Consider the following 13,234-nt stretch of genomic DNA (forward strand, 5'->3'; position numbering starts at 1 on the left):
TAATCTCTCCTCATATGGGACCCGTTCCAAACCCTTAATCATTTTAGTTGCCCTTTTCTGAACCTTTTCTAGTGCCAGTATATCTTTTTTGAGATGAGGAGACCACATCTGTACGCAGTATTCAAGATGAAGGCGTACCATCAATTTATACAAGGGCAATAATATATTCTCAGTCTTATTCTCTATCCCCTTTTTAATGATTCCTAACATCCTGTTTGCTTTTTTGACCGCCTCTGCACACTGCACGGACATCTTCAGAGAACTATCCAGGATGACTCCAAGATCTTTTTCCTGACTTGTTGTAGCTAAATTAGCCCCCATCATATTGTATATATAGTTGGGGTTATTTTTTCCAATGTGCATTACTTTACATTTATCCACATTAAATTTCATTTGCCATTTTGTTGCCCAATCACTTAGTTTTGTGAGATCTTTTTGAAGTTCTTCACAGTCTGCTTTGGATTTAACTATCTTTAGCAGTTTAGTATCATCTGCAAACTTTGCCACCTCACTGTTTACCCCTTTCTCCAGATCATTTATGAATAAGTTGAATAGAATTGGTCCTAGGACTGACCGTTGGGGAACACCACTAGTTACCCCTCTCCATTCTGAGAATTTACCATTAATTCCTACCCTTTGTTCCCTGTCTTTTAACCAGTTCTCAATCCATGAAAGGACCTTCCCTTGTATCCCATGGCAGCTTAATTTACATAAGAGCCTTTGGTGAGGGACCTTGTCAAAGGCTTTCTGGAAATCTAAGTACACTATGTCCACTGGATCCCCCTTGTCCACATGTTTGTTGACCCCTTCAAAGAACTCTAATAGATTAGTAAGACACGATTTCCCTATACAGAAACCATGTTGACTATTGCTCAACAGTTTATGTTTTTCTATGTGTCGGACAATTTTATTCTTAATCATTGTTTCGACTAATTTGCCCGGTACAGACTTACCGGTCTGTAATTGCCGGGATCACCTCTAGAGCCCTTTTTAAATATTGGCATTATATTAGCTAACTTCCAGTCATTGGGTACAGAAGCCAATTTAAAGGACAGGTTACAAACCTTAGTTAACAGTTCCGCAACTTCACATTTGAGTTCTTTCAGAACTCTTGGGTGAATGCCATCTGGTCCCGGTGACTTGTTAATGTTAAGTTTATCAATTAATTCCAAAACCTCCTCTCGTGACACTTCAATCCATGACAGTTCCTCAGATTTGTCACCTACAAAAGCCAGCTCAGGTTTGGGAATCTCCCTAACATCCTCAGCAGTGAAGACTGAAGCAAAGAATCCATTTAGTTTCTCCGCAACGACTTTATCGTCTTTAAGCACTCCTTTTGTATCTCGATCATCAAGGGGCCCCACTGGTTGTTTAGCAGGCTTCCTGCTTCTGATGTACTTAAAAAATATTTTGTTATTACCTTTGGAGTTTTTGGCTAGCCGTTCTTCAAACTCCTCTTTGGCTTTTCTTATTACATTCTTGCACTTAATTTGGCAGCGTTTATGCTCCTTTCTATTTGCCTCACTAGGATTTGACTTCCACTTTTTAAAGGAAGTCTTTTTATCTCTCACTGCTTCTTTTACATGGTTGTTAAGCCACGGTGGCTCTTTTTTAGTTCTTTTATTGTGTTTCTTAATTTGGGGTATACATTGAAGTTGGGCCTCTATTATGGTGTCTTTAAAAAGCGCCCATGCAGCTTGCAGGGATTTCACTTTAGTCACTGTACCTTTTAACTTCTGTTTAACTAACCCCCTCATTTTTGCATAGTTCCCCCCCCCCCTTTTGAAATTAAATGCCACAGTGTTGGGCTGTTGAGATGTTCTTCCCACCACAGGGATGTTGAATGCTATTGTATTATGGTCACTATTTCCAAGCGGTCCTGCTATAGTTACCTCTTGGACCAGCTCCTGCGCTCCACTCAGGACTAAATCTAGAATTGCCTCTCCCCTTGTGGGTTCCCGTACCAGCTGCTCCATGAAGCAATCATTTAAAGTATTGAGAAATTTTATCTCTGCATTTCGTCCTGAAGTGAAATGTTCCCAGTCAATATAGGGATAATTGAAATCCCCCACTATTATTGAGTTCTTAATTTTGATAGCCTCTCTAATTTCCCTTAGCATTTCATCATCACTATCACCGTCCTGGTCAGGTGGTCGATAATAAATCCCTAATGTTATATTCTTATTAGAGCATGAAATTTCTACCCATAGAGATTCTATGGAACATGCGGATTTGCTTAAGATTTTTACTTCATTTGATTGTACATTTTCTTTCACATATAGTGCCACCTTCCCCTCCCCCCCCCCCCCCCCCCCCGCACGACCTGTTTTGTCCTTCCGATCTGGAAGCCACTGGGTCTTATTATTCCTTTGGGCTGGTCTACACAACCACGGTAAATTAGTCTTAACTTACGCAACTTCAGTTATGTGAATAGCATAACTGAAGTTGAAGTTGTTAGATCCATTTACCGCGGGGGCTACATTGCGCTGTGTCAATGGGAGAGCATCTCCTGTTGACTTCGTTTACGCTTCTCAGTGAGGTGGAGTAGGAGTACACAAATTGATGGGAGAGTGCTCTTCCATTGATTTAGCATGTCTTCACCAGACCCGCTAAATCGACACTCACTGCATTGACTGCAGCAGTACGTATCTACCAGCAAGTGTAGACATACCCTTTGTCTGCTAGACTGAAGAGTCCTCTATTCTCAAATTGCTGTTCCCCATGCAGATACTTATAGATGGTGATCAAGTCACGTCATAACCTTCTCTTTGTTAAGCTAAATCGTTTGAGGTCCTGGAATCTACAAGACCTTTACAATCCTTTAATAATTCTCCTGGCTCTTTTTTGAACCCTCTTGAATTTCTCAAAATTAGTAAACTCACACTTCCTGGGTAGAGTGACCAGACAGCAAGTGTGAAAAATTGGGACAGGGGGTGGGGGGTAATAGGAGCTATATAAGAAAAAACCCCAAAATCAGGACTGTCCCTATAAAATCTGGACATCTGGTCACCCTATCCCTGGGCTCAATAAAAAGGGTTATCCTAATGAAATCCCACTCCAATATTGCCTATAACATTTATCAAATTGGCAAATTTAGTTTACTAGATTTCAGCTTTAAAATCTAAAATTGGCAAATTCATAACATAGACATGCTCACCCATTCAGCACAAAACCTTAACAGTGACTTCGTAAACCTTATGACTTCATGACCTTCTTCATGATCGATTATAGTTATATCAACAGCCCAGCACATCTAACTTGCATGTGGCCCATGTGTCTGTGAAATATTTCTGCCTTAACACTGCTGAACTTAAAGGAAAATGAGACAATTCACCAGGGATGATTATTTTCTCTCTCATTATTCTCTCTGTGTCGATTCATTATTCAACAGTTCACCATGAAAAATGCAAATATAGCTTAGAGTTTAGAACTTGTGTTTGCTTTTTTCCTGTTAATCTGAACTCTACCACACAGCCTGAACCACAGTGTGGCTACCTCTGCACGATGATGATGAAGGATTTTTAAAAATCAATTAATTAAATAAATTCACAAAAAATATAAATACAGAAGAAACCCAGATAATAATCCCTAGGCTCTGACATAGCGCTTTTCATCTGTAGATCTCCGACTGGAAATAAGGTGTAAATGTTTCTCTGTGAGAGTAATTAACTATTGGAACAATTGACCAAAGGTTGTGGTGGATTCTCCATCACCAAGAATATTTAAAATCAAGATTAGAAGGTTTTCTAAATGATCTGCTCTAGTTCAAATAGGAATTAATTCAGGGAAGTTCTCTGGCCTCTGTTATACAGGAGTCAGACTAAATGATCACAATGGTCTTTTCTGGCCTTGGGATCTATGAATCAAAGCACTCTGAGGCCACATCCTTATCCCCATGTTACAGATGGAGAAACAGAGGAAAAAGGAGGTGAAGTGATTTCCCTAAGGTCTCCCAGCAAACCAGTAGCATGGCCAGGAATAGAAGCCAGGTCTTCTAGGACCCGGCCAGTTGCTCTAACCACTAGCCCACACAGTCTTCAGTGGTACTACCTATTTGGAGCCAATAAGCAAAGTGCTTCCAAATCATTATACCACAAATAATATTACATTTTGCGAGACAAAAGATCTACAATGTTCTTTCACAGAATATTTCTCTTGTAGACTCACATTTGCTTCTCTCCATCCTTCCTCAGCTGAGCGAAAGGCAGCAACCGCATGTCTTTTGAAGGTAAAGGGTCCTCTGCCTTTTCAAATGATTCCCTTTGAATTTCATACAGCAAAGGAAGCAGCCAGACCCAACACATGCTCTTAGAGTCTTTGGCGCTTTGAATGCAAACATGTTTCAGAGCCAAAATACATTTGCTGCAATGACAGGGATGAAAAATGTTAAACAAACAAAAAAAAATTCCTTGTATTCAGACAAATTGTATCCACAATTATGTCAGTGCATCTCTTAATGAGTTTGAGCTTCAGCTGCAAACTGGATGGCTGGATGGATGACAGGGCAAAGATACTACATGCAGCTGCACAAATAGAGCCAAGGTCATTTTGAAAGCTGCGTGAATAATTGATGTTTTTGTTCCAAAATATTTGGGGGTGGGGTGGGGGGATACCTTTGGTTCAGGTTGAACCGAATCCAAAAATTCAAAAAAAAATTCAGTGAATCCAAAAAGTCCATTTTGGGTCAAATGAAACATGACGCTCAACCCAAAACAGTTTGTTTCCAGTCATTTTAAAGGGCGAGTCACAAACCAGCCAGAGGAAGACATGCTGCCTCTTTTATAACATTTAGTCCAGTAGTGAGGGCACTCACCTGTGATGCAGGAGACCCACATTTGAATCCCCACCCTGGAATGGGGATGTGAACCAAGGACTCCCCGGTGAGAGCCCTAACTGCTAAGCTATTCTGTGATGGCTCTCTCTGGTAGAAGTTTTGTATAAAATACTTGAATAGTCACTGGGCCAGATAAAGCAGACAAGAAAGAATTATTCTATAGCCTGGTGGTTCAGACATTCACCTAAGATATGGGAAAGCTAAATTCAAGTCCGCCTGCACCAATGTTTCCTGTTATAACAGGGCTTTAGTATATTACTTTCCTCAAGGTTAACCCAATGATGAAAATTTGAAACCAAGTTTGCTTTGAATCAATATTTGCACTTTTAATGTCACTTGAGGTCAAAATGTTAATTTAAAAAGAACATTTTTGTTTCAGCTCAACTTATTAAAATGAAAAATGTCACCTCAAACTGTTAAAACATCGTTTCAATCAGAAATTCTCAAGCTTTTCCATTGTGACATTTCCAAATAGAAGTTTTTCAGAACTTCCACTGCATGAACATTTTCAAGATGTTGACTTTTTGTCCCGCTTCGTAAATTTTGTTTTCTGATAATAAGGTTGCAATAGCTTGAAAGCTGGCAGATGTTCCTCCCCTCACATCTGTATATCCATCTTCCCAGGATTCAATGGGCATTCTACAAACCACAGGTTAAAGAATCCTGCACCTAAGACCATCACAGAAAACAGAGGTTTGGGATCTTTTGTGTCAACCACCTTCATGCAGATGGGGCAGCCCTGCCAGAGCTCTCACCCATCTAGGGGTAGCACCACTAGCAGCCAACTTGAGACCTGTTCCTTGAAAGCACTAATCCTCTGCTCCCATTGACTTTAAGGCTGTCAGATCTGATGGCTAGACTAGGTTTCCATCTGACTAATGTTAGAGGAGAGCTAGGACTCATTACCTGCCACACAGCAGCCCCTAAATTTGGTCTTGCTGGTTGGGATCGTGGTTGATAGGTGCTACTGCAGTACAAATAATACATTATAGTAATTGTCACCCTAGGGTTAACCTTAAAGAGGGTGATCTCATGCTGAGCCTCTATTATATATAATGAAAACCCATGAATAATTAACTCCTACTTTTAGAGCTGTGTGTTTTGCAAATATGTCAGTTCAGAGCATTTAAAGGGACGTTAACGTGTTACCTTTAAAACCACAGGGAGAGTTCAAGCAAATAAAATTACATATATAGTGAGTTAGAGATTACCTTTTTCTTGGTTCTTTCAGGTTGGTGAATTTGCCTTCCTGCGAGCCAACATTTTGGGCCATTTGTTCAATCTTGCTCATGGCCTCTGCACTTATATGGATACTGTGGTGAACTACTGTGCATAACACAAAGAGGAGAACATCCATCGCTGAAATGGTAGGATGCCGAAATCTGGGATTTCTGAGTACGTTTTCAATGAATTTGCGGATGTAATCATACACCTAGACAAACACAGTAATAACATGTACATTTTACCAGAAGTGTCAGACATGCCTGAAATAAAGTTTTCCCAGCATCATCTCAACTGCACTGGCCAGTAGATAGGGATGGATGATGGAGGAGGTATTTGCCATTACTTGCAGAGTGGAAAGGTGGCCTTGCGGCTAAAGGCCCTAGCATCGCATTTAGGAGACTCATGTTCAATTCTTCCCTTTGCTACAGACTTCCTGTGTGACTTGCTCAAGTCAGTTAATCTCAACCTTTTCTATTTGGATTGTAAGATCTTCAAGGCAGGGACTGTTCTTGAGTTTGTGACTGTGCAGCACCTGTGTGACAGGACCCCAAACTCGGTCACTGTGTGCTTATGCGGTGCCTGGTGTGACAGGGCCCCAATTTAAATTGCTGTGTGTTTGGGCAGCACCTAGCACAATGGAGCCCCCATCTTGGTTACTACGGCCTGGTCTGCACCTAAAACTTAGGTTGGCCTAGCTATGTCACTCAGGGGTGTGAAAAGTGTACACATCTGAGAGATGCAGTTAAGCTGACCTAAGCCTGGGTGTAGACACAGCTAGGTCAACAGAAGAATTCTTCCATCGACCAAGCTACCACCTCTTGAAGGAGTGGATTAACTACAGAGATGGGAAAACACCTTCTGTAGCTATAGGAAAGGTCTACCCTACGGCGGCACAGCTGCAGTGCAGTAGCTGTACTGCTGTAGCATCTGTAGTGTAGACATAGCCTATGTGTCTACATAGCCACGTCTCACTAAGGTATGAGTGCCTTTGTTAGAACCGTACAGACGATGGAAGTTCTGCTTTGCGAAGGATTTTGAAATTTGGCTTCATTCTGAATTAGAACAAAACCCAAACATTTCAAAGCCCACATGAGTAGAGACACTGTCTGTTTGTTTTCTGTCAGAAGAAGCTGTAAATACGGATTCAAGGAAAGAGCCTTCATCTCTGGACTGTTTGGCTCTTACAGGGAAGTGTACCAGATGTAAAGTGGAGATCACCAGAGAGAATCTGGGTACCCTGAAAGACTTTTGGGAAACTGGCAGTTTATTACATCACTGCCAGTTTGGAATTACAAACTATGATTCACACGAGCATATATTTTATCTGCTTTAACCTCTCAATAACTCTCATTTCCTTTTCTTAGCTAATAAACTTTTAGTTTACTATAGGATTGGCTGCCAGCGTGGTCTTCGGTGTAAGATCTGGAATACCAATTGACCTAGGATAAGTGACTGGTCTCTTGGGACTGGGAGCAACCTGATGTGGTGTTATTTTTGGTTTAAGTGACCATTTATCACAAAGTCCAGGTTGTCTAGGTGGCAAGATAGACTGGAGTGTCTGAGGGGACGCTCTGTGACTCCATGGTAAGACTGGTATAGTGATCCGGGGTACACATTTGCCACTGGCTTGGTGAAATCTAATTATAGAACACACCAGCAGTCTGGGTGGGGAGTCTGCCCTGTTTTCTGACAGTCGCCTCTGAGGTCAGCACTCACAGTTGTCAGCCACTCCAGGCAATGTGACAGTGCTGCTCATTGTGTTCTATGTTTTAGAAACCCCCAGAAACTAGCCAGAGCAGCTGTGTGCGTAGCTGGGACTGATGTGTCTGTGTAGAGTTAGTCAACATGGCTATTTGGGACCTAGCTGCACCTGTCTGGATTCTTCATATAGTTATTGTGTAAAGATCAAGTGACACAACAGACGGTCTCTGCCCGATGACTGGTTTAGGTATTAGATGTAAGGGACCGGGGCACAGGCAGTCTTGCCCAGTGGTCGCAGCTGGGCTGAGGTCTGCCCACCGGGGGCAGGAGTCCCCAGCCAGATCCCATAAACAAGAGTTAGGGTCAGAGTCAGGCTGTGGTTGGGGACCGGAGATCAGAGGTAGTACCAGGTTGGAATCGAGAGGCAGGAAGCAAAGTCAAAGTCAGGCTGGAGTCAGAGACCAGGAGACAAAGCAAAGTCTGGCATTGCAGCAGGCCAAGATCTGTGTCGTTTCCCAAACAAATTCCTTGGACAACACCTGGGGTTAATAGGGGCACTTGGCCAAACAGAGGGCTGCAGGGTACTCTCATTCTGGCTCTTGTGGGTGGTACTTCCTGTGGCACCTACTCTCCACAGTGCTCCCTGGATGTGTCTTTGCATGGCCTGGGTTCTAGTCCCCAGGCCCTTACATTAGGGGATGATTAGAGCACAGGTTTGTCACACTGCAGAAAAAGTCACAGATACCAGGATTTCTCAGTTTGTCCGTGACTTCCTGAAGATGGGTCACCGGCTCAGCGCTAAAGGGAGCATGTGATGGGGAGGCAGCAGGGCCAAACCTGAGCAAATGGTGCTGCAACCACATGCACTAGATCACAACACCCAGAGAGGGGAGCTGGGGACCAGCCACACAAGAGCTGCCTGTGCCTGGGCGGGGTGCAGGGCAGGTTTGCCCCCTCCCCAAACTGAGATTCGGGTTGTGGTGCTGGGGCAAAGGGGGCTGCTATGGGTGGTCAATGCCCCCTCATTTGTCAGGGCATCATCTATCCAAATTCATGGAGCAGACACTAAACCTATGAATTGTATGATAGTTACCATGACTGCTCTGTGATTTTTGATAAAAAAATGCCATGACACATCTGCAGCCCTCATCCTAATGAATGAGATTTTGCCAGATTTAAAGCCACCCTGCCTTTTATGGAGGCAGCTTGTTCAAGAATAGACTCTGTAAGTCAGGTCCAAAGCTGGTAGAGATGATTCTGGTGGCAGCCCAATCCAGCTCCTATTAAAGCAGAGGGAAACCCTTCCATCTCAACAGGAGTTAGATTAGGCCGTTAGGATCTCATCCAAAGCCCCTGAAGTCAATGGAAAGACTGCCGTAACTCCACTGGGCTTTGGAGCAGGCCAGGAGGCTGGAGAGGGAAAGAGCAGCAAAAGGAACGTTCAGATTTTAATGGTTCTCGGATCATTGTCAATGCACCATGTGGAGGTAGAGCTACCTCCAGAGAGGTTCAGTGTGGGCCTTTCCAGCTACTGTGGAGCTGCCATGTCAGATGGGCATTGCTCACTTACCTTTCTCTCATCAAAGTCAGTTTCATGATCATTTATTTTTTGCTCGGCATCACCAATGTTGCTGGTTTTGAAGCACTCCTTGTAGCAGTCAAGCTTCCTTTCCACATCACCAACGTCCTTCCGGAGAGAAAGTTCTTGGTGTAGCTCATTTTCCAGGAATTGCAGGATAGACTCACTAGCATTCTCTTTGGACTTTCCTCTTGATAAAAAGCCAAACCAGGACTTTTCTGGAGACTGACAGATGTCATCAAATTGGGTCCACACTCCTAGTGAGAAATAAACATGTATACACCTTCAAATAAATGCTTGTAAACTTTCAAACTTGCAAGGGGGCAGACTGTGGGAGCAAGCAATCCACAATCGTCACAGAGTTAACGTTTTCATTTGCCATTTTATAGTGCTGCTTGTGCCATTCATCTAATAGATTCCAAGGCCAGCAGGGCCCTTTGTGCCCATCCAGCCCGACCTCCTGCCTAGCCCAGACCAGAGAATCTCCCTCAGTGATTCCTGCCTCCAGCCCAGTAACTCCTCGCTGAGCTGGAGCGGAGCTTTGTGAAAGGGACGTCGCATCTCCACTGACAGACTCCCAGTGACACAGAATCCATCCTGTCATAGGGGAGCTGATCCAAAGGCTAACTCTTTCCCCTAGTAAACACTGGTCCCTTATTCCCAGACTGAATTAATCTCCCTTCTGCTCCCAGCCATTGGCTCTCGCTCTGCCTTTGTGAGCTTAAACTGCCCTCTCCTCTCAGAAATCTCTTCCCCACGTAGGCGCTTGTAGATGAGGATCATGTCACCACCTCTTAATCTTCTCTTGGACAAACAAAATAGATCAAGCTCCTTCAATCTCTCACTCTAACACCTCAGATTGTTCTCGTAGCTCTTCTCTGAGTCCTCTCCAATTGGTCAAAGTCCTTTTGGACGTGCAGACACCAGAACTGGACAATGTGGATACTAGAACAGGGCTTGAGTCTAGAGGAGATGGCCGGGCCATAGTTCCATCTCCTTCCCATGTCCCCGCTCGCATTATGGCACTAACACAGAGGAGGGAGTAAGTTGCAGTTCACGAAGATGTGCAGCTGCGCCAATGTAGTTCTTCTAGTGTAGACCGGCCCATAGATTCATAGATTCCAAGGCCAAAAGGGACCACCGTGATCATCTAGTCTGACTTCCTGTCAGACAAGCCAGAGAACGGCCCCAAAATAATTCCTAGAGCATATATTGTGCATATATATGTACAAGAATTGGGCACATCCCACATGCCCCTGGACTCTCTGGGAGATACTTTGCCTCCCAAAACCAAATTGTTTCCTGGAGCTCTCCTAATTATGGGCTACATCTAAATGGAACAGTATCATTCATTACTTACTGGGCTGCTCAAAAATGTTTCCACCTAAATTTATTTTTGATGTGAAACTGACTAGTCAACCAAACAACGAATTGCACTGAAAATGTTTTATTTCCTTGATTATTTTTTTTTCCATTGGAAAACCCAAACCCTGAAAACTGAACATTTATGGCGGAGAACCCCCATTTTTTCCCCTTGAGACAAAAGCCCCATTTTCTAACCAGCTCTAATTATTTATATCGTAAAAGCACCTGAATGCTCCAGTCATGGACCAGGATCCCACTGCATTAGGCACTGTACATTACTTATTGGGTGTATTATGGTACTGTCTAGGAGCCCCAGTCACAGAGCAGGCTAAGCGCTGTACAAACACAGTCCCTGACCCAAGACCTCACAATCTAACACCCAACAATGACCATGGAGATTCTGTGCTAAAACACTGACTGCACACACTGCCCACGTTTTCCATTTATTCAGCCTGATTCTCATGCCGCTGTAAATCAGAAATGACTCTACTGAAGTCAATGACATTACAGTCAGACTCACTTGTACTTATACTTGGAGAGCCTGCAAGCCTGCACCTTCCATCATCATTTTCCACAGGGCTACATGTGATTCTTACCTCCTGGTCTGATGGCTGAATCAGGCACAGTTAGAACTCGATGGGACTTAGACTTTTCAGTTTTTTGCACTGTTTTATAAATATGCTCTAGTTGAATTCTTCTTGGATCAACGTAGGTGTCAATAACCCCATATTTATAATAGATGGGTTGTCTGCTTTGTAGATCAGAAGCAGGAATTTTTGCGTGGCCTACGATAAGGAACCCGTAGTTATTCTTGAGCCTAGGAAATTAAAACAAAACAGAAGAGTTGGCTGTTTATTTTAAATCAAATAAATAATCAATATATTATATATTACATATAATTTAATTATATAATGTTAACTAATAAATTCAATATTTAAAAAAATTAAATCAAATAAATACATTTAAGTTTATTTTGAATAAAGAGTGTATTTTAAATCAAAGTCAATAGCAACCTCCCCTTGCCCTCAGTGGGCTCATGATCAAAGCCAAATAAGGCCTCGATTCTTCAGTGCGATCAGTGCAACAAGACCAGAGTTACCAGCACTCAGAATTTATTTCAAGCTGAGAATCTCAGCTCTCATTAAAACAAAAAAGTAGGTTCTATCCCTCATGACTTCAGAGAAAAGCTTGAAAATGTGACCTGTAAAGGTTGAGAAACCGGAAGATAAATAAAATGAACCCGTGATGTTTATTTTGTAAAAATCCCATGATTTTCAAGCCACTCTCATGATTTTCGAGGACTTTCTCATTTATTAGCTGAGAACCTCAGCTTCTTTTTTTTAAAGTAAGTTTCTAGCGCTCACAGTTGCTGAGAAAAGCTTGACAATGCTGATGCTAAATGCTCCGGCACTAGGAAGCAAACAGAAAGATCTGCAGATTTTACATTTTTTTAAATCTCATGACCTTTAAGCCAATTTCAAGATTTTGGAGGGCCTTGTAGGAACTATGGTTTTAAATTAAGTTGGGATATTAGCATAAGCAATGGGCCCAAAGTATGTGACCAAAAAGAATGAGATAACGAGAAAGAAGAATTATTGTGTTAAACTTGCAGTGACCCTTTGAAATACCAGTGTTATCTTATTTAAGGTTTGGGCTGAAGTAATAGAAATAAAACATGGTTAATTGAGTACCAGGTGCAATAAATTATTGGCTACATAAGTTTGTTTTATGTATTATAAAAAAAATGCTTCATCTGGCCTTAGCTATGGTCGGATAATGGGCAGTGAAATCACTTGTTTGTTAAAGTGTATAAAAAAGTAACTCTTGAAGGGCTCATTGCTGATACCTGTCTGACCAAGTTGGAGATGACCAATATGGGTCTAAGCGCTGCTAGGTTTAGCTCATTTGTAAGTATCTTGTTCAAATGCTTATAAATACTTTGTTACTATCTGGATGTAGTACATTTCTTCTTATTTAGGTTTTTAAGGCATGTTTAGAGCAACTGTTTAAGTACCATTTGGAATTTGGATTTATTTAATAGAAGAATTTATGGTTAAATTAGTATCATGGTATCACCCTGCATAAATAATAAAATCTTCCTTATCAACCGGGTGCAATGTGGCTGAGATATAGTGCTTAGGGGTCAAGCTGTTAGAAGTATCCCACACAAATTCATAGGTGTCAAAGCCCATTGTGCCCATCAGCCCGGCTTCCTGCTTAACCCAGACCAGAGAATCTCACCCAGCGATTCTTGCTTCCAGCCCAAAAACCCAAAAACGTCTGAGTGAGCTAAGGGAAGCTTTGAGAAAGAGACCCCCAGTGATGGAAAATCTACCTCACCCCTAGATAATTGCATTAATTTCCCTCAAAGCGTTATATTTTCTGGAGTCTGGCTTTCCCAACAGGTTTGACATGTGACCTTGATTAACCCCCTCCAGGCCAAAGTTGTCAGACATGGCCTCTGACTGTGAGTGCCTCAGTTTGGAGGGAAGTGGGGCTGATTTGAGGCACCTTGGGTCTGATTTACAGGA

General features: G+C 42.4%; 1 protein-coding gene across 2 annotated transcripts in view; it reads right to left on the reverse strand.

Moving 5' to 3' along the window:
- The window catches only part of LOC101946831 (E3 ubiquitin-protein ligase rnf213-alpha-like), a 151,932-nt gene that overhangs the window by 112,275 nt on the left and 26,423 nt on the right, over positions 1 to 13,234 (reverse strand). For both annotated transcript variants that reach the window (XM_065594210.1, XM_065594211.1), the window contains exons 13-16: positions 11,300 to 11,520; positions 9,330 to 9,595; positions 6,046 to 6,266; positions 4,168 to 4,362 (exon numbers count right to left, since the gene is read on the reverse strand). In XM_065594210.1, coding sequence (XP_065450282.1) covers positions 4,168 to 4,362; positions 6,046 to 6,266; positions 9,330 to 9,595; positions 11,300 to 11,520 — 903 coding nt within the window. The remainder of the gene's footprint in view (positions 1 to 4,167; positions 4,363 to 6,045; positions 6,267 to 9,329; positions 9,596 to 11,299; positions 11,521 to 13,234) is intronic.

This window comes from Chrysemys picta, chromosome 4 (genome assembly GCF_011386835.1).
Source record: "Chrysemys picta bellii isolate R12L10 chromosome 4, ASM1138683v2, whole genome shotgun sequence".
NCBI lineage: Eukaryota > Metazoa > Chordata > Testudines > Emydidae > Chrysemys > Chrysemys picta.